This window comes from Phyllobates terribilis, unplaced genomic scaffold (genome assembly GCF_046119375.1).
Source record: "Phyllobates terribilis strain yellow unplaced genomic scaffold, ASM4611937v1 Scaffold_3__8_contigs__length_932513732, whole genome shotgun sequence".
Classification (NCBI taxonomy): Eukaryota; Metazoa; Chordata; class Amphibia; order Anura; family Dendrobatidae; genus Phyllobates; species Phyllobates terribilis.
This window is the reverse complement of record NW_027362763.1, coordinates 183,722,231-183,743,115: the sequence shown is the minus strand read 5'-3', so window position 1 is coordinate 183,743,115 and position 20,885 is coordinate 183,722,231. Positions and strand designations below refer to the sequence as shown.

General features: G+C 44.8%; 1 protein-coding gene across 3 annotated transcripts in view; it reads left to right on the top strand.

Annotated features, from left to right (window-relative positions):
* LOC141258003 (kyphoscoliosis peptidase-like) overlaps nt 1-20,885 on the top strand; it is a 94,769-nt gene that overhangs the window by 36,276 nt on the left and 37,608 nt on the right. The window contains exons 3-5 of one of the 3 annotated variants that reach the window (XM_073672990.1): nt 5,947-5,997; nt 17,845-17,927; nt 19,178-19,286. In XM_073672990.1, coding sequence (XP_073529091.1) covers nt 5,947-5,997; nt 17,845-17,927; nt 19,178-19,286 — 243 coding nt within the window. The remainder of the gene's footprint in view (nt 1-5,946; nt 5,998-17,844; nt 17,928-19,177; nt 19,287-20,885) is intronic. The other 2 variants (XM_073672993.1, XM_073672992.1) reach the window with 2 other exon arrangements.

The window sequence follows — 20,885 nt, the reverse complement described above, 5'->3', positions numbered from 1 at the left end:
GTCAGTATCCCTGTGTATGAGGTGGGAACTGGGGGCCTACGAGAAATCTCCATCGCAACAAGTTGCGAAGGTGTGTAATGCACACGCCCTGACTGGCATGTGCATGTATATGTAGTGATTCCACTGGACCGTACCGGAGAGTGAATACCTGGAGGAGCGTAACTAAGTATCCACCCAATCCGACCAAGGTCGCACGACGGCATACGACGCCAGTGCACCAAGGAGGAACCGAGCATAGGGACCAAGTGCTACTCCAGGTCAGACCCCGGACACGGCTGTTGACCCACACCGGGGAATACAGGAACAGGCAGGTTAGGCTAGCACCCAGACTGGTGGGTATATGCAGACATGGCTGGTATGCAGACGGGTGGATGCTGGTAAGCACGACTGGTATGCAGGCAGGGAGGTACTGGCAGGTACGACAGGTTGGAGCACAGAGTGGATAAGACCCAGTACAGACTGGGACTCAGGAACAGAACCGCAGATGCGGTGGACAAACACAGCAGAGTGAGGCCGCCCAGAGCAGTGAGCGAGAGTAGAGCAGGACGAGGCCGCCTGGAACGGCGAACAAGAGTAGAGCAGAGCGAGACTGCCGGAGCAGCGAGCAAAGGATCAGAGCAGAGCGAGACTGCCAGAGCAGTGAGCGAGGCAGAGCAGAGCGGAAACCGCAGGAGCAGTGAGCAAGGCAGAGCGGAGCGGTGAGCAAGGCAGAGCGGAAACCGCAGGAGCGGTGAGCAAGGCAGAGCAGAGCGGAAACCGCAGGAGCGGTGAGCAAGGCAGAGCAGAGCGGAAACCGCAGGAGCGGTGAGCAAGGCAGAGCAGAGCGGAAACCGCAGGAGCGGTGAGCAAGGCAGAGCAGAGCGGAAACCGCAGGAGCGGTGAGCAAGGCAGAGCAGAGCGGAAACCGCAGGAGCGGTGAGCAAGGCAGAGCAGAGCGGAAACCGCAGGAGCGGTGAGCAAGGCAGAGCAGAGCGGAAACCGCAGGAGCGGTGAGCAAGGCAGAGCAGAGCGGAAACCGCCGGAGCGGTGAGCAAGGCAGAGCAGGCGAGAACCGCCGGAGCGGTGAGCAAGGCAGAGCAGAATGGAAACCGCAGGAGCGGTGAGCAAGGCAGAGCAGGCGAGAACCGCCGGAGCGGTGAGCAAGGCAGAGCAGAGCGGAAACCGCCGGAGCGGTGAGCAAGGCAGAGCAGGCAAGAACCGCCAGAGCGGTGAGCAAGGCAGAGCAGAGGGGACAGGGCTCTGTTCACACGGAACAGACAGGAAGGGGAAGGCAGAACCAATACACACAAGATACTTGCAAAGAAGTAGCGAGTGGACTCTAAACTCACAAACAGAAGTACAGCGACAACGAGTAGGAGTTAGGTGCAGGTTCAGACTCAGCAGAAAAAGGGAAGGTACGGACATAGAGAAAAACAGGAGACAGTTTGGTGTGTGCAGCATGCAGAGATCGTGATAGAGCTTTGCCTGAAGGAGAAGCTTTTCCTGTGACTCTGGCCAGAGAGAAGGAGCTACCTTGAAGGGACAACCGTTATTGGATGCAGAGCTGGATTCCTCCCCTGGGCATCTGAGAGACGTGAAAGTCCCTCTGCCAGCCTTACAGACTGAAACTGCGCTCCTGTGAAAAGTGCAGGACCATCTCCTCAGACTCCAGCTTCATCAGAGAGCAATTAACGGCCGGTAAGATCTGAGCTCAGATATCACCACAGGATCCTGTTGGTACATGCAAATAGCAGGAATAGTTTGGCGCCAAACACCAGTTCTCAAAGACATTGGTTGTAGGCAGGTCTTGGGTGAACCATAGTTAGAGACTCCCCCATGTGGTGAGATTGTTTATAGTTAGTATAACTGTATTGTAAATATAGAGATTGTTTTTGTTTGTTAACTCTTGCGCTACACCACTGTGCGGGCCGCCTTGTGCACCCATCCGTTTACATCATTCCTCTGGGTAATGCTTGGTTAGTGCATTAGATGGAACCACTGGGTAGGCAAATTATAGTTGTGTTATTAGTACATCCTGGGCCTGCCGGTTGTGTAGCGCAAGGGTCCTAGATATATTGAGCTAGGTGTGTGTGAGATTTATTGTTGTTCCTCATTTGCACTGCCGGGGCAACCCAGTTTCAGTCTTTAGTAAAAAGGTGTTACCCCAACAAATTGACTCTAGTATCCTTTGTTCTTGGTCCGCTGCGCTCTGTGAGAGACCCCCTCAGTACTCGGTCTACACAGACACTAAGGTAACGAAGCCCCCCTTCCATTAGAATTGTTAATTTTTCTCCCAAAAGTGGTGTAATTTAGGGGTGAGGCTCAACAGGGGTTGTGTTTTCAAACTTAGATATAGAATCATTCATTGTTTGCAGACCATTTACACAATACAAGGGACAAATAGCGATATTCATCCCTGACATTCTATATTTTAAATATCAGACCCAAGGCCGGTCATGGAAACTTATATAGCTTAACTATTATGAGGGCCATTTATTTCAATTAAGGTGTCCAGCATTTGGCAGATATAATAATGGAAACTAAACAGACCCACTGACCCTCGTGTCTCCACAGACCACATTTTAGATAAAGGGATACTCTGATGGCTTTTACATCCGTCATGCGTAAAACACAGTTTGCAACAAAACCGATGGTAGTTCTACTGCCATATTCCTGTACGGATAGTGGTTCTAGTGACATATTCATGTACGGATGGTGTTTCTTCTGACATTTTCATGTAGTGATTGATGGTTGTTCTGGTGATGTCTAGACAGGACAGCATTGGATCGAAGCTGATTCTTTCTGTTAGGTAAAATATTTCCCTGCCTCTTGTTAAAAAACTTTTAACTCACAGACATAAATCACCTGCGATCCCACGCTGTAATGTCTGTATACTCTCTTCTGCTTCCCATTCCCATTCGATCTCTACTGTGTGCTTAAACAGTAGTGTGCTACCACATATGGGGTACTGTCACGTTCTCTAAAAATTACATAACAAATTGTCATGTACATTTTTTTCTATTACCCCTTGTGTGAATTAAAACTTTGATGATAAAGTAAAATTTTAGCGGAAAATCCCTACGTTTTTTGTTTTCACGGCGCAATCTTATAAAAGTATGTGATGTAGCTTGTGGGTTAAAAATGCTCACAACATCCATAGATAAATTTCTTGCATAGTATACTTTGTCAAATGGGGTCACTTGTGGGTGTTTCTGCTTTGTTGGCACCTCAGGGGCTCTGGAAATACAACACGGTGTCCAAAGTTGTGATCCAAAAACAGCAGTTTTTTACTACATATAGGGTATCATCGAGTTCAGGAGCAATTGTGTAACAAGTTATGACATCTGCTTCCTCCTATTGTCCATTGTGAAAATTAAAAATGTGTGGCTAAAATTACATTTTAGTGGAAAAAAATTAATTTTCATTTTCGCATCCACATATTAAAAGTTTTGTGAAGCACCTATGGCTTCAAAATGCTCAGCACACCTCTAGATGAACTCCACGATGGGTCTAGTTTCCAAAATGGCGTTACTTGTGTGGGGATTCTGCTGTTTTGGTACCTCATTGGGCTCTGCAAATTAGACATGATGTCAATCTATTCCAGCCAAACTTACACTCCAAATGCCAAATGTCACATCTTCCTTTCTGAACCCCGCTGTGTGTTCAAAAAGAACTTTATGACTACATGTCAGGCATCCTGCACTCATAAGAAAGTGGGTAACAAATTTAGGGGTCCGCTTTTTTGTGTTACTTATTGCAAAAGTGAAAAATATGGGGCTGATGCAACATTTTCATGAAAATATTGACATTTTTTTATAAGACAACCTAATGTTATCACATTTTGTGTAGTACCTGTTGGTTAAAAATGCTCACTGTACCCTTGGATAAAATCCTTGAGGGACGTAGTTTCCAAAATGGGATCAATTGTGGGGGTTTTCTGCTGTTTAGGTAGCTTAGGGCCCTGAAAAGGCGACGTGGCCTCTGTAGTCTATTTGAACCAAATATGTGTTCCAAAATTCAAATGGTGCTCTTTCCCTTTCGAGCCCTGCCGTTTGTCGAAATTGAGATTTCTGACCACATGTGGGAAATCAACATGCTAAGAAGAAACTGTGTAGCAAATTATGGAGTCAATTTTATTGTGCATTCCCTTGTAAAAGAGAAACATTTTGGTCTAAATTAACATTTTAGAGGAAAAGTTAAAATTTTCTTTTTTATGTTCCACTTTGCATTAATTCCTGTGTAACACCTGAAGGGTTAACTGAGTCGGTCGACAGGGGTAGGGGTACTCGGATACCGGGATGGATGGGCTGCTTCGGTGGGGATCACGGTTGTTCGGTTCCCGGTTCCGTGCCCTGGACCGTCAGTGAAGGGATGGGGGTGAGGATGATGGGAGTATTGTGTCCTGACGCCTCCTGTTGTAACTGGTAATATCGATTACCAGCGCTGTGAATGGTCACTGAGGTGATCGGCATATGGCTTGTACGAACGCTATAGGCAGTAATGTCAAAGTAGGCACACACACATTAAGTCTTTGTTTCAGTACCTTTTTTTTTACTGATGTCCGGTAACAAGTACAGTTCAGGAGGGTAACCAGGTTTTCAGTGCAGGTAGAGATATTCACTCTGGACATTTGTGAGGCCTCCTCTAACAATGTGTGCATTGTTTGGGGTCAGTCCTGCCTTAAGCTGAACCTGCCACCTTTTACTTTCTTTGGGGTCCTTCACAACTGACAATGAGGACCTTTCCTTGGGGCTATCAATTCTCTTTCTGGGCCCCTGGTCCTATACTTGGTCAAGTTTGGTGACTCTTTCCCCTTCTTCTTCAGGGGGAGTTGATCCTCCTGATCTGTCCAGGGTTTTCTATGCTATTCCTGAATTAATAGCAATCTCGGACTCCGGTGTCCGGGTGAGCTAAAGGGATAATAGTTTTATCTCTTTCTTTCTCCTTCTAGCCTCCGTCCCTCTCTCTAGGGCGCTTTCACAACACAGACCGGTTTCCTAGTTCAGGGCTTAACTGGTCCTCAGCCAACAGCTGTCTGTGTCTCCCTCCTCCTTCACCCCTCACAAGACTAACTGCCGCTTTTGCTGTCTCCCTGGAAGGAAACTGACTCCCTTGAAGGAAACTGACTCCTCCCCTCAGACCTGGGGTGGAAGGTGTTGTGTGTGCCCAAGTGTACATCTCTCCCTGCACCTATGGATCCTGTGGCAATCCCCCGCAGGGGTGCCACATAACAAATTGCCTGACAGCAGTCTTGAAGTATTTCAGGGGTGTGGTTTTTAAAATGATATCACTTTTGGGGAGTTTTCAATATATAGCACCTCAAAGTCCATTTAAATCTGAATAGGTGCCTAAAGAAGCAGGTTTTATAAATTTCTTGAAAGCATGAAAATGTGCTGCTTAACTTTTAACCCTTCTAATATCTTAACAAAATAAAATAACATTTAAAAAATTATGGAGATGTAAATTAGACATATGGGAAATGTTATTTATTAATTATTTTACACAGAAAGACTAACTGGTTTAAGGATATAAAAATTAAAAGTATAAAAATTGCTAATTTTTCCAAAGTTTTGCTAAATTTCGGATATTTTCACAAATAAACGCAAGACATAGCCTAAATTTACCTCTAACACAAAGTACAATATGTCATGAAAAAAACAATATCCGAATCACTGGAATATGTTGATGCATTCCAGAGTTATTACCATAATAATTGATACTGGTCAGATTTTAAAAATTGGACCTGGTCATTAATGTCAAAATTGTCTCCTTCACTAAGGGGTTTATCATCTTATTTATTTTTTTATTATTCCTTTCAATCATGGAAAATCTTATGTAACTGACAAATCACAGTAATATTATCCTTCAATTACAGCATATTACTAAAGAATATAAGCTTATAAAGTCAGAGGCTGCAAGTTTGTATTATGGATGATGAATAATGCTCCAAGATTTTCTTGTCTTTAGTAGTCAACTTCGATGGAGGACAAGAAATAAAAAATGAAGATTCAGATTTCAGTAAGTAGATTGTGTGTGAGTGTGTCTATATATATATATATATGTATATACATACAGTTGTGCCCAAAAGTTTACATACCCCAGCAGAATTTTTCCTTTCTTGGCCTTGTTTCAGAGAATATGAATGATAACAAAAAAACTTTTTTCTCCACTCATGGTTATTGGTTGGGTGAAGCCATTTATTGTCAAACTACTGTGTTTTCTATTTTTAAATTTTAATGACAAACAAAAGCATCCCAATGACCCTGATCAAAGGTTCACATACCCTGGTGATTTTGGCCTGATAACATGCACAGAATTTGACGCAAATGGGTTTGGATGGCTACTAAAGGTAACATCCTCACCTGTGACCTGTTTGCTTGTAATCAGTGTGTGTGCATAAAAGCTGAGTGAGTTTCTGGTATCCAGACAGACTCTTGCATCTTTCATCCAGCCACTGACGTTTCTGGATTGTGAGTCATGGGGAAAGCAAAAAAATTGTCAACGGATCTACCGGAAAAGGTAGTTGAACTCTATAACACAGGAAAGGAATACAAAAAGATATCCAAGGAATTGATAATGCCAGTCAGCAGTGTTCAAACTGTAATTAACAAATGGAAAATCAGGGGCTCTGTAAAAACCAAACCACGGTCAGGTAGACCAACAAAGATTTTGGCCACACCTGCCAGGAAAATTGTTCGGGATGCAAAGAAAAAAACACAAATAATATCAGCTGAAATTCAGGACTCTGAAAACTAGCGGTGTGGCTGTTTCAAGATGCACAATAAGGAGGCACTTGAAGAAAAAAGGCTGCATTGTCGAGTCGTCAGAAGAAAGCCATTACTGCGCAAATGCCACAAAGTATCTTGCTGACAATACACCAAAAAGCACAGAGACAAGCCTCAAAATTTCTGAAACAAGGTAATTTGGAGTGATGAGACCAAAATTAAACTTTTTGGCTACAAGCATAAACGTTACATTTGGAAAGAGGTCAACAAGGCCTATGATGAAAGGAACACCATTCCTACTGTAAAGCACAAAGGTGGATCTCTGATGTTTAGGGGATGTGTGAGATACAAAGGCACAGGAAACTTGGTAAAAGTTGAAGGAAAGATGAATGCAGCACGTTGCAGCAAATACTGGAAACAAATTTGCACTTATCTTCCCCGAAGCTGTACATGGGACGTACTTGGACGTTCCAACATGACAACGATCCAAAACTCAAGGCCAAGTAAACCTGTCATTGGCTACAGCAGAACAAAGTTAAGGTTCTGGAGTGTCCATCTCAGTCTTCTGACCTCAATATCATTGAGCCACTCTGAGGAGATCTCAAGCACGCCGTTCATGCTAGACAGCCCATGAATTTACAGGATCTGAAGGCTTTTTGCCAAGAAGAATGGGCAGCTTTACTATCTGAGAAAATAAAGAAACTCATCCACAACTACCACAAAAGACTTCAAGCTGTCATTGATGTTAGAAGGGGCAATACATGGTATTAAGAACTGGGGTGAATTATACTACTATGGATGACTATGGGGGTTCATTATACTTTATAGGTTGACTGTGGGGTGCATTATACTACTATGGATGACTATGGGGTGCATTATATATTATAGGATGACTATGGGGGTGCATTATACTACTATGGATGATTATTGGGGTGCATTATACTTTATAGAAGAACTATGGGGGTGCATTAAACTACTATGGTTGACTATGGAGGGTGCATTATACTTCTTCTATGCAGCGCCGTGACTTCTATGTAGTCCCCTGGTGAGTATAATGGTTTCTTTTCTATACATGGTTTAGACTTCTATACATTAAAGAACAGCGGCAGAACGGGGGACAGATACCAAGCCATGTACCAGGATGGGGCCAGGATGAGAGACATATATACCAGGATGGGGCCCGGGATAAGGGACATATAGCAGAATGGGTGATATATATACCAGAATGGGGCCAGGATGAGGGACATACAGGTGAACCTCCCTAAATTAGAATATCATCAAAAAGTTAATTTATTTCAGTTCTTCAATACAAAAAGTGAAACTCATATATTATATAGAGTCATTACAAGCAGAGTGATCTATTTCAAGTGTTTATTTCTGTTAATGTTGATGATTAATGCTTGCAGCCAATGAAAACACAAAAGTCATTATCTCATTAAATTAGAATACTTTATAACATCAGCTTGAAAAATGATTTTAAAATCCGAAATGTTGGCCTACTGAAATGTATGTTCAGTAAATGCACTCAATACTTGGTCAGGGCTCCTTTTGCATCAATTACTGCATCAATGAGGCGTGGCATGGTGGCACTGCTGAGGTGTTAGGGAAGCCCAGGTTGCTTTGATAGCAGCCTTCAGCTCATGTACATTGTTGGGTCTGGTGTCTCTCATCTTCCTCTTGACAATACCCCATAGATTCTCTAAGGGGTTAAGGTCAGGCGAGTTTGCTGGCCAATTAAGCACAGTGATACTGTTGTTTTAAAACCAGGTATTGGTACTTTTGGCAGTGTAGACAGGTGCCAAGTCCTGCTGGAAAATGAAAGGTTGTCGGTAGAGGGAAGCATGAAATGCTCTAAAATTTCCTGGCAAGCGGCTGCGCTGACTTTGGTATAGATAAAACACAGTGGACCTACACCAGCAGATGACATGGCTCCCCAAACCATCACTGATTGTGAAAACTTCACACTAGACGTCAAGCAGCTTGGCTTGTGTGCCTTTTCCACTCTTCTTCCAGACTCTGGGACCTTGATTTCCAAATGAAATGCAAAATTTACTTTCATCTGAAAACAACAACTTGGACCACTGAGCAACAGTCCAGGTCTTTTTCTCCTTGGCCCAGGTAAGATGCTTCTGGCATTGTCTATTGGTCATGAGTGGCTTGACATAAGGAATTCGACACTTGTAGCTAGTGAGCGGTGAGCACTAAAATGCTCGGGTGCTTGATGCTCGGGTCAAACAAACTGGAATACTCGCATGCCCGAGCAACGAGCCCAATGTAAGTCTATGGGAAACGCAAGCATTTTTTCAGGCGGCTCCCCCCAGCGGTCTGCAGCGGGCCTAAAAATTGCCCAAATCGATGGGAACAGTGCTAAAATGACAAGGGAACAGCATGGGGAAGACCCCTGGAAGCATTTCTGACTCCCAGGTCACTGCTGTCAACAACGTTGTCAGAGGTATTACGACACTTTTACGGACTCACAATAAAACATACAAAAACAAATCCAAAATGGATTTTCCTGGGAAATATGTTAAGGAACATCCTTTCCAGGGTAATGACTTGTATAGAAGGCAAAATAAATAACCAAAACCAAAAATACTCCTCCACACCTTGGGCTATGTTCACACGTAGCGTTTTTGATGCGTTTTTGCACTTTTGCATTGCTTTCAACCAAGACAAATGCATTCACTGGGAAATGTCATTTTAACATTTTACAACCTTATCTGGCCATGTGGTGTGTGACACATCATCAGACACATGCATACAGTGCTGAAAAGTCATGGGAACAGCATGGGGAAGACCTCTGGAAGCATCTCTGATTCCCAGGTCACTGCCTAAAAGTGTGCCCATCATAAGTGATCCTTGGCGCATGCAAAGATGCCCCCCGCCATGCACCTCTCATTGCAGACTTGCAACAATCACCGTCCATGTCCTTGTCCCAGTGCAGCGTTCAGTTGTCCCTACCCCATTCCTTGGAATGCAAGCGCAAGTATGCAGCCAGCCAACCACCCACCCACAGGCTGCAATACTATACTGCCAAATTTTTGACAGCTGCTTGCACTTGAAATGTGGCCTGTTAGGCTCGTGGAGGCGGAAGCTGTCGACAATCTTATGGCAGCGGCGACCGGGTATCCATTCTGGGTCCCCAGCCGCCACTATTTGTCCCGGTGTCGTCTCCGCCTTCCACAAGCAAGAGTCCCACAACATTACTCGTGCCCTCCCCAGTGCACTTACTGGGAAGGACAGCCTACCACAAACACGTGGTCAAGTGAATGTGGCCAGGGATGGTACGGAGCCCGTCCACAGCTTTTTTTGCTGAGTTGTATTTCACCACAGCCATATTGTTTAGCTTTGTGAAAGGACTTGGGAAACCATAACTGCTCCAACTGTCATTTCTCCCAGGAAGTCCTCTAAAGCTGCTTTCACTTGAAATGTGGCCTTTTAGGCTTGTGGAGGCGGAAGCTTTTCATAACCTCATGCCAGCAGCGGCCGGGTGTCTATTCTCGGTCCCCAGCTGCCACTATTTCTCCCGGTATCGTCTCCGCCTTCCACAAGCACGGGTCCCACAACATTACCCGTGCCCTCCCCAGTGCACTTACTAGGAAGGACCACCTAACCACAAACACGTGGACAGGTGAATGTGGCCAGGGACAGTATGGAGGCAGTCCACAGCTTTTTTTGCTGACAGTTGTATTTAGCTCTGTGAAAAGACTGGCATAGAGGGAAACTGTATCTACCTGGGTGTCATTTCTCCCAGGAAGTCCTCTAATGCAGCTTGTTGCAGAAGCAATGGCAGCCCGTCCAACATCAACTCGCACTTGTCGGTGGTGCTTTGACACACAAGCATCTTTCTTTGCCCATTTAATTTCATGACTACAGAGTTGGGCAATGGCCTGATCTGCAATGCGGTTTGAGAAACAACATGCATAAGAATGTCCGATCCACATTAAAAAAGCAGCCATAGAGCGTCCGGGAACCTTCCCCCACACTTTTCTTAGCCAGGGCTGCTTCTCGGCAGAGTTGAACGGGCCCACCAGAAAACCGGAGACTCCTCCGGTGGGCCCTGGCTTCTCCTTCAGAAGAGTTCATAGTGCCGACGTGTGGCCATGATGATGATAGAGGCCACCATCCGCTTAGTTTTCTGTTACTTGGAATGCAAGCGCAAGTATGCAGCCAGTCACCCACCCACGCACTTACCCACAGGCCGCAATACTAAACTCACAGATTTCTGGACAGCTGCTTGCACTTGAAATGTGGTCTTTTAGGCTCATGGAGGCGGAAGCTTTTCACAACCTCATGCCTCGTGTTCATACTCGGTCCACAGCCGCCACAATTTCTCCCGGTGTTGTCTCCTTCTTCTACAAGTGCGGGTCCCTGAACATTACTGGTGGTATTTTTGGTTGGAATCTGCTTGCCTCCTTCCAGCCTGGAATATTTCCAGTAAACTATGGTGCGACCCCATGGTATTAGCAGTGCCCCCAGTACCAGTAGCGAAACCATTCCCAATTTCCTTCTCAGGAATTTTATTTGGTAGACTGAGTGGCTGCCCAAATACATTAGTTTCTCACAAAGGAGCTGAAGATAGAGTGGCAGTAGGTGCAAGTTTCTCCAGTCTGTTAGATATCAGAGGGTGAACGGCAGCACATTGGATCAGTGGTTAGCACTGAAGCCTTGCAGCGCTGGGATCCTGGGTTAAATCCCAGCAAGGATAACATCAGCAAGGATTTTGTATGTTCTCCCCGTGTTTGCGTGGGTTTCCACCTCAGTAAAAAAGCAGCCATAGAGTGTCCAGGAACCTTCCCACACACTTTTCTTAGCCAGGACTGCTTCTCGGTAGGGTTGGACGGTCCCACCAGAGAATCCTCTGGTGTGCCCTGGTTTCTATATCAGGAGAGTTTATGATAGCGCTAATGTTGCAGCTGCTCTGGGGCTCTTAAGCGGGTGAGAAAGGTGAGCCCTCAGAATCAAATCCTCTGGTGGGTGTTTTTTATACTAAAGAAAGATCCTACTGTTTGTTTGTTTTTTTACATTATTTTTTAAGACAAATGCATTCACCGGGAAATGTAATTTTAACATTTTACAACCTTATCTGGCCATGTGGTGTGTGACACATCATCAGACACATCCTGTTTCATTTATAATGTAGGGACTCTGAAAGTCACAAAGTCTATTTTTATAGGGCCATCAGGCTGCCCTTACTATTCTTAAAAGGCCAGCAGTAGGCCCTCGCTATTGTTAGAGAGCCATCAGCCAGCTATGCTTTGTTGTTCCATTATTAACAAGTGGGTCTCCTATACTGTAATTGCGTATGCAGTGACTGCAAGGGTTGCCAAAAATTCGGGCGTAACCCAATACCCCTTTGAAGAGACATAGAGGAGGGTCTCAGTAAAAAAAATGTTCCCATTATAAAGGACTGGAAGCGCTGACCAAAATTTGGGAAAAACCAAACTAAGAAGTTAAAGACACTTAGAGCAGGGCCATAGTAATGACATGTTTCAATTACAAAGGAGCGGGTCTGCTGTACAGTTATAGGGTATGCAGTGAGTCCAACGGCTAACCAAATTTAGGAAAAATCCCACTAAGAATTTAAAGACACATAGAGCAGGGCCACAGTAATGACATGTTTCCATTATAAAGGAGCTGGTCTCCTATAGAGGTAGTGCCCTTGCTGTAACTGCAAGGGCTGACCAAAATTTGGGAAAAACCCCACTAAGAAGTTAAAGACACAAAGAGCAGGGCCACAGTAACAAGTATGACATGTTCCCATTAGAAAGGAGAGGGTCTGCTATACAGTTATAGGGTATGCAGTGAGTCCAACGGCTGACCAAATTTGGGAAAAATCCCATTAAGAATTTAAAGACACAAAGAGCAGGGCCACAGTAACGACAAATTCCCATTAGAAAGGAGAGGGTCTCCCATAGTGTTGGCATATGCAGTGAATGCAAGGGCTGCAAAAAATTGGGAGGCACTCCAATGCCCCATGGAAGAGACGTACAGGGCCGCATGAAAAAATGTTCCCATTATTAGGAAGTAGGTCTCCCATAGTGTTGGCCTATGCAGTGAATGCAAGGGCTGCTAAAAATATTGGGAGGCACTCCAATGCCCCTTGGAAGGGACTTAGAGGGCCTCATAAAAAAAATGTTCCCTTTAGAAAGGAGCGGGTCTCCTATTCTTGTAATGCCCATGCACTAAGTGTATGGGCTGACAAACATTTACCCCTGGGGGGTATACATGAACATATTGTATGAAAAAAAAATGTTACGGGCATCATAAAAGTCCTTTAAAAAATGTATGTGGGTGTTGCATCACGGACCATGGTCTCCCTAGTGGTATGGTGGTGGAGGATGAGGATGAGAAGGAGGACAAGAACAAATAGCCAAAATCAGGAAGTGTATACCCTTGTGTGGATGTGAAGAGGTGCATGAGAATACACCTCCCAAAAAAGACACTGGGTTTGAGTTTGTTACGCTGCTATCATTCGGTGGTGTTGAGAAGTCTGGCCCAATCCAGCCTTTGTTCATTTTTATAAGAGTCAGCCTGTCAGCATTTTCACTTGACAGGCGGATGTGCTTATCAGTTATAATTCCACCAGCGGCACTAAAAACCCGCTCTGATAAAACGCTAGCGGCAGGGCAGGCCAGGACCTCCAAGGCGTAGAGAGCCAGTTCATTCCACGTATCCAGCTTGGATACCCAATAATTATAAGTCACAGAGGAATCACGGAGGACATTGGTGCGGTCGGCAAGTTACTCCCTCAGCATCTTCCCAAACTTTGCACTCCTTGTGAGAGTACCCCACGCCTCAGGGACTGTGCGATGGAAGGGGCTGAGAAAATTCTCCCAGAACTTTGACAGTGTTCCCCTGCCTCTACTGGATTGAAGCTGTGTCTCTCTCGCTTGTACTCCTTGGTTGTCTAATGAACTGTGACCTCTGCCGCCAGCGTTTTCAGATGGGAATTTTTTTAATAGTTCCGCAACAAGGGCCTTCTGGTACTGCCCTATTTTTGTGGACCTGTCCGCCTCAGGAATAAGAGATATAAAGTTCTCCTTGTAGCTTGGGTTTAGAAGTGTCACCAACCAGTAATGACTGTCACCCAAAATTTTGAGAACTCGAGGGTCATGGGAAAGGCAGCGTAACATAAACTCAGCCATGCGTGCCAGACTGCTAACAGGAAAGACTTCCATGTCCTCACCAAGAGGATGACTGCCCATGCTCTCCTCCTCCTCCTCTCTGTCCTCTGGCCATCCACGCTGAACAGACGGTATGACAGTTGTGCAGGTAGTACCGTCTGTAGCGCATGAAACTAGCTCCTGTTCTTCCTCCTCTACCTCATTGTCACCCAATCCACGTTGGGATGAGATGAGGCTGGGCTGTGTGTAATCACCCTGTATGGTTCCTTGCTCCAGCTCATCGTGCTCCGCCTGCAATGCATCCTCTTTGATTGTAAGCAGAGAGCATTTCAGAAGACTGAAGCTGGATGGTGACGCTAATTATGGTGTCATCGCTGCTCACTATCTTGGTGGAATCCTCAAAGTTTTGGAGGATGGTACATATGTCTGACATCCATGTCCACTCCTGAGGTCTTATGTGTGGAGTCTGAACTGAATACCGATGGCCTTGTTGATGCTGGTACTCAACAACTGCCCTCTTCTGCTCACAAACCCTTCCCAACATCTACAGTGTAGAGTTCCAATGCATGGGGACATCACATGCCAGTGTTTGAGCCGGAAGCTGCAAACGCTGCTGAAACACTTCAAGGGCGGCGGAAGCAGTAGGTGACTTTCTAAAATGGGCACACAAGCGGCATTCTTTAACAAGCAGATCCGGCAGCTTCGGGTAGGATTTGAGAAACCGCTGAACAACGAGGCTAAGCACATGGGCCAGGCATGGTACGTGTGTGAGCTCGCCTCAGAGCCACCACCAGGTTCCGGCCATTGTCACACACGACCATGCTTGGCTGAAGGTTCAGCTATGTGAGCCACAGATCTGCCTGCTCTTTCAGAGCTGTCCATTGTCCACAACTCTTTAGCATTGTGCGGTTTGTCACCTAAGCATATTAGCTTCAGCACAGCCTGTTGCCGCTTGGTCGAGGCAGTGCTGTAGTGCTTCCAGCTTGTGACTGATGTGGTCATTTCGGAGATGGAGGCTGAAGAGGAGGAGGAGGCTGAGGAGGATGATGTGCAGAAGCTGTAGACTGGGAGGGCAACCCTGACTGACCTAGGGCCCGCAATCCTTGACGTCGGAAGGACGTGTTCTGTTCCAAGGTCCGACTGGGTCCCGGCTTCTACCATGTTGACGCAGTGTGCCGTCAGCAAGATGTACCATCCCTGCCGACAAGCACTTGTCCACGTGTCCGTGGTTAGGTGGACTTCCCCGGTAACTGCATTGTTGAGGGCATGGCTAATGCTTTGGGACACGTGCTTGTGCAATGCGGGGACGGCACACCAGGAGAAATAGTGGCGGCTTGGGACTAAGGGACAGCCACCGCCATCAGGTTGCAGAATGCTTCCATCTCCACGAGCCTAAAAGGCAACATTTCGAGCGCAAGCAGTCGTGAAATGTTCGAATTTAATAGTGTGGCCTGTGGGGCGTTGGCTGTGTATTTGCTCTTGCGTTCCAAGGACTGGGGTAACGACAACTGAACACTGCGCTGGGACAAGGACATGGACGTGCTTCTTGATGCTGCTACTTGAGAGTGTGCAATGACAGGTGCAGGGCAGGAGGCATCTTTGCATCCACCATGGATAGGGGATTGGCTTGCATGCACAACAGCGGAAGAAGCAGTGGTGCCACCCGCAGACACTGTTTTTGGACCCTGGGGTTCGGTCCACAAAGTCGGGTGCTTTCCTGCCATGTGCCTGATCATGCTGGTGGTGGTCAGGCTGGTAGTTTTGCCACCCCTGCTGATGCTGGCCTGGCAGGTGGTGCAAATGGCCTTTTTGGGGTTATCGGCACAGTCTTTAAAAAACAACCAGACTCGGGAAGACCTAACAGTTGTACTGGCAAGTTCCTTCTTTTTGATGTTACTGGGAACGGTTGCCTGCCTTTTGTCTGCGGCCACCACACTGCTTCTTCCTGACTGTTGGGATGCACTGCCTCCCTCCCCCTGTGTGCTGCTGTCCTTGCTCTGCATGTCCACATGTCAGGTTGGGTCAGTTACTATATCATTCACCACCTCATCTTCCATTTACGCACCCTGGTCCACCTCCTGACTTCCTGGCAATTGTCTCATCATCGTCCACCTCTTGTGACACTTTCCCACCGTCTCCTTCGTGTGACTGTGGCTGCTCAAATATTTGGGCATCGCTACATGCGATCTCCTCTTGCCCTGCTTCAAGTGGACCGGGCAAGAGGCCCGAATCTATAAATGGAAAAGTGAACAGCTCTTCGCAGTGTCCAAGTGTGGGATCAGTTGTCTCTAGGCACTCAGCACGGTGGGAGGAAAGAGGATCAGGGTGAGGAATATGCGGTCCAGACTCACGGCTACTGAGACTTGACCGTGTGGAAGACAGGGTGGTGGTGGTGGTGATGGCTAAGTGACTGGAAGCATTATCTGCTATCCAACCAATAGCATTTTCACACTGCTCTGTGTTCAATAGTGGTGTTCTGCGGTCTCCTATTAATTGGGACAGGAAGGTCAAGCGAGAAGATGTGGGTGTTTGTTTTGGCACAATTTCAGCCTGCCCACGGCCTCAGCCTCTGCATGCACCATCACGTGCAGTTCCCCATCCCTTGCCACGTGCCTTGCCCATTTAAATGGAGGACAATATCTTGCACGCTCACTACAAATGGCTGAATTTGGAGCGAACTTATATGTGATCCGTGTGACGGACAAACCACAGTTTTAAATAGCTGGCCTGTAGGTAACTAATTTTAACAGCAAACTGGTGTCAATAGCTTCACTGACACACTGAAACAAAATTTCAATGGATGCCAGAAATGGCAATAATTTCAGTGCAAATATATGTGATCCGTGTGACGGACAAACCACAGTTTTAAATAGCTGGATTTGCCAACAAGCAAATTGGGCAGAAAAACGGTGTTCTCTGGATTGCTTTTTAAGCAAATAGTGAGGATTAAGATCCCAAAAAAAAATTATTCCTGGCCCCTGAGACCTGCGCCTACGTCTAGAAATGTCTAACAGCAGCAGACAGAACTGGAATGGAGCCTCTTGTGCTATATGCACTGCGGTATGCTGTATACACTGCCTGCCTGCCTATATACACTGCCTGCCTGATATCTCTGCAGATGGATTAGTCCTCAGAAGGACTGTTTGTTGAGATGGATATGTGTAATATACTTCTGTTCTACCTACACTACCTAATAAACAAGCAAATCTCTCCCTAGCTCAGCAGCACATCACCCTACACTGTCTGATTCCGGAGTGACTGACAGTGACGAGCATGGCGGCGCCAGGTCTGATATAGACCTGATGATGTTGTGCGGCCAGCCAATCACTGTAATGCCACAACCAACATGGCTGCTGCATTACAGTGAGTGGCAGGCAATCCTTGCATGTTCATTGGCTCTGTAAAGAGCGCCAAACATGCAGGGAGGGGACATGAGCTCCCACCGAGCAACCCCAGAAATACTCGGCGAGTGCCAAGCATCTCGAGCAGTAACGAGCATGTAGCAAGCATGCTCGCTCATCACTAATTAGCAGCATTGTCCTAACCTACTCGTTACCTATGCGAACTCCTCATCATGCTGATACCACAAGTCCACAATGCTGCGACATCATTTTGTTTCCGGTGCCAGGGCACTAATGTCCAGTCAGTGCCCCTACTGATAGGCACACCAGAAAAGTGAACTGCAACCTACAAAATGGGGAATCCTAGGGTAAACAGACTATGACTTTTTGCTCTACCTTAGGGTTTAACTGTAGCATCCTACGATTGCTGATAAAGTTAAGAGTAGTGGTCACTCCAGGTATGAAGTGTGCCCAAGGTGACCACCCTGATTTTCCCCCCATTAGATACACTTTGGGCTATGACATAATTTTTGGCTCCGTAACATGTGCAACATCAAACCTCACCATGTAGCTCAAACCTTATTGATTCATGCTTTCTGATTTTATTATTTTTAATTTTGTATTTTAATTTTGTATTATTACTGGACTTAATAAATTCATCTTCTACTGCAGAATATCCTTGGGATCAATCAAATCTGAAATCAATACAGATAAATTTAAAAGATTTTGAAAATCTGGATTATTATGCAGCAAACGTAAGCATTGCTTTTATTTTCTGCATTGCGTCATGAATGTGTAAAAAGTAAAGGGGTTACGGATACGACTGTATTATACTAAACTTTGCTATAACTATACTCTAGTTATAGTGCCTGTTATTTGTGCAACTTAATTTGAAACTTTTTTTAACGTTTCAGGGTCCTTTTCCTAGAAAGTGGGGGGATATTCTAGGAAAGGGCAGGACCACACACACAACCAGATTAGTTTAGAATAATTTTTGCCAAAATGTGGCAGAAAATATGGTGAAAATTGAAGCCAGTGGGCATTGATTTATATGTCTGGCACACACACCATGTGATGCACCCCATTTTTAAGAAATCTGGTGGATCTAATTCTAGCGTGCTTTTTATTAGAATAAGGAAATAGAATGTCGGTCTCAATAAATTTCGCCAAGCGTCCTTCACTTTAATAGACTGGTCGGAAAGTCTCACCTATCAGAAAAAGAAAGACCAGGCTTATGGTGTAGAAACAATCTTCATTCACTACATACGGAGTGGATTCTTCAGTCACAGAAATTTCTGTGACCAATCTGTCCTGTGTGAACATACCCTAACTAATATGTACAGCTGCGTGTCTCATGTATTACAATCAGAGAGCTAAGTCACACAGAACCATCAAAATGCCCATGTGTCTGCATAAACAGCAAAAACCTATAATATGACACCTGGACAATAATATATAAAATATAACATTTATTGTTGATGTATTAAACACAATGAAAAATACAAAAATATAATAAGGGAAGGAAAGCAACACAAACAAAGGTCGCCGGGATTTGACAGCTATAGTACATGTAAAAATGTTCACTAATATTAAATATAGTCACGTGCTGCAAATATATAAAAAAAGATCCGCACTGCAATAGATCATGTGAAGTTTACATAAGGTACAAAGAGTAAGTAGATAGACTCACAGTGCAAAAATAGTCAATCAACTTACTCTTTGTACCTTATGTAAACTTCACATGATCTATTGCAGTGCGGATCTTTTTTTATATATTTGCAGCACGTGACTATATTTAATATTAGTGAACATTTTTACATGTACTATAGCTGTCAAATCCCGGCGACCTTTGTTTGTGTTGTTTTCCTTCCCTTATTATATTTTTGTATTTTTCATTGTGTTTAATACATCAACAATAAATGTTATATTTTATATATTATTGTCCAGGTGTCTCATGTATTGCCACATGATATGACTGCATTCTGATTTTTTTTTTTTATATTAGTTGCCTCCTACAAGATCGCCAATTCATTTAACAAATCAGCTAATCTGTTATGCTCGTACAGACTTGGAGAGAGTTCGAGCTATCTGGATATGGATATGCCATCACATAGGTAAATGGATAAATAATGTAAAAAAAAGAAAGTATATTATATATATATATATATATATATATATTATTTTTATTATAAAATATTTGATCTAATGGACATAATATATAAAATGTTTCAAGTACAATCAATTAAAATAATCATAGCAGGGCGCTACATAAAATAGCATGGGTACACACTAAAGTCAATCCAGTATATTATCGGTGTCATAGTAACATACGTTATATGAAGGTCAATAAGTAAAATATACAATGAGGAAAATAAGTATTTGATACACTGACGATTTTACAAGTTTTCCCACCTACAAAGAATGGAGACGTCTGTAATTTTTATCGTAGGTACACTTTACCTGTGAGAGACAGAATCTAAAAAAAAAACTGAATCACATTGTATGATTTTTACTTAATTAAATTGCATTTTATTGCATGAAATAAGTATTTGATCACCTACCAACCAGCAACAATTCTGTCTCTCACAGACCTGTTAGTTTTTCTTTAAGAAGCCTTCCTACTCTGCACTTATTACCTGTATTTATTTCACCTGTTTGAATCCGTTACCTGTAAAAACTACACCTGTCCACACACTCAATTAATCACAATCCAACTTCTCCACCATGGCCAAGACCAAAGAGCTGTCTAAAGACACCAGGGACAAAATTGTAGACCTGCACAAGGCTGAGATGGGCTACAGGACAATGGGCAAGCAGCTTGTTGAGAATTATTAGAAAATGAAAGAAACACAAGATGACTGTCAGTCTTCCTTGGTCTGGGACTCCACGCAAGATCTCAGCTCGTGGGGGAAGGATGATTCTGAGAAAAGTCATGAAACAGCCCAGAACTACACAGGAGGACCTGGTCAATGACCTGAAGAGAGCTGGGACCACAGTCTCAGACATTATTGTTAGTAACACACTACACCGTCATGGATTAAAATCCTGCAGGGCATGCAAGGTCCTCTGCTCATGCTAGCATATGTCCACGTCCATTTGAAGTTCGCCAATGACCGTCTGGATGATCCAGAGAAGACATGGGAGAAGCTCATCTGGTCAGTTGAAACCAAAATATAGCTTTTTAGATATCAACTCCACTCGCTGTGTTTGGAGGAAGATGAAGGATGAGTACAACCCCAAGAACACTGTCCCAAGCATGATGCATGGTGGGGGAAACATCATACTTTGGGGGTGCTTTTCTGCAAAGGGGACAGGATGACAGGACTGCACCGTATTGAAGGGAGGATGGATAAGGTCATGTATCATGAGATTTTGGCCAACAACCTCCTTACCTAAGTAAGAGCATTGACGATGGGTCGTGGCTGAATCTTCCAGCATGACAATGACCCGAAACACACAACCAGGGCAACTAAGGAGTGGTTTTGTAAGAAGCATTTCACAGTCCAGGAGTGGCATAGCCAGTCTCCAGACCTCAACCCAAAAGAAAATTTTTGGAGGGAGCTGAAACTCAATGTTGCCCAGCGACAGCCCTGAAACCTGAAAGATCTGGAGAAGATCTGTATGGAGGAGTTGGCCAAAATCCCTGCTGCAGTGTGTGCAAACTTGGTCAAGAACTACAGGAAAAGTTTGACCTCTGTAATTGCAAACAAAGG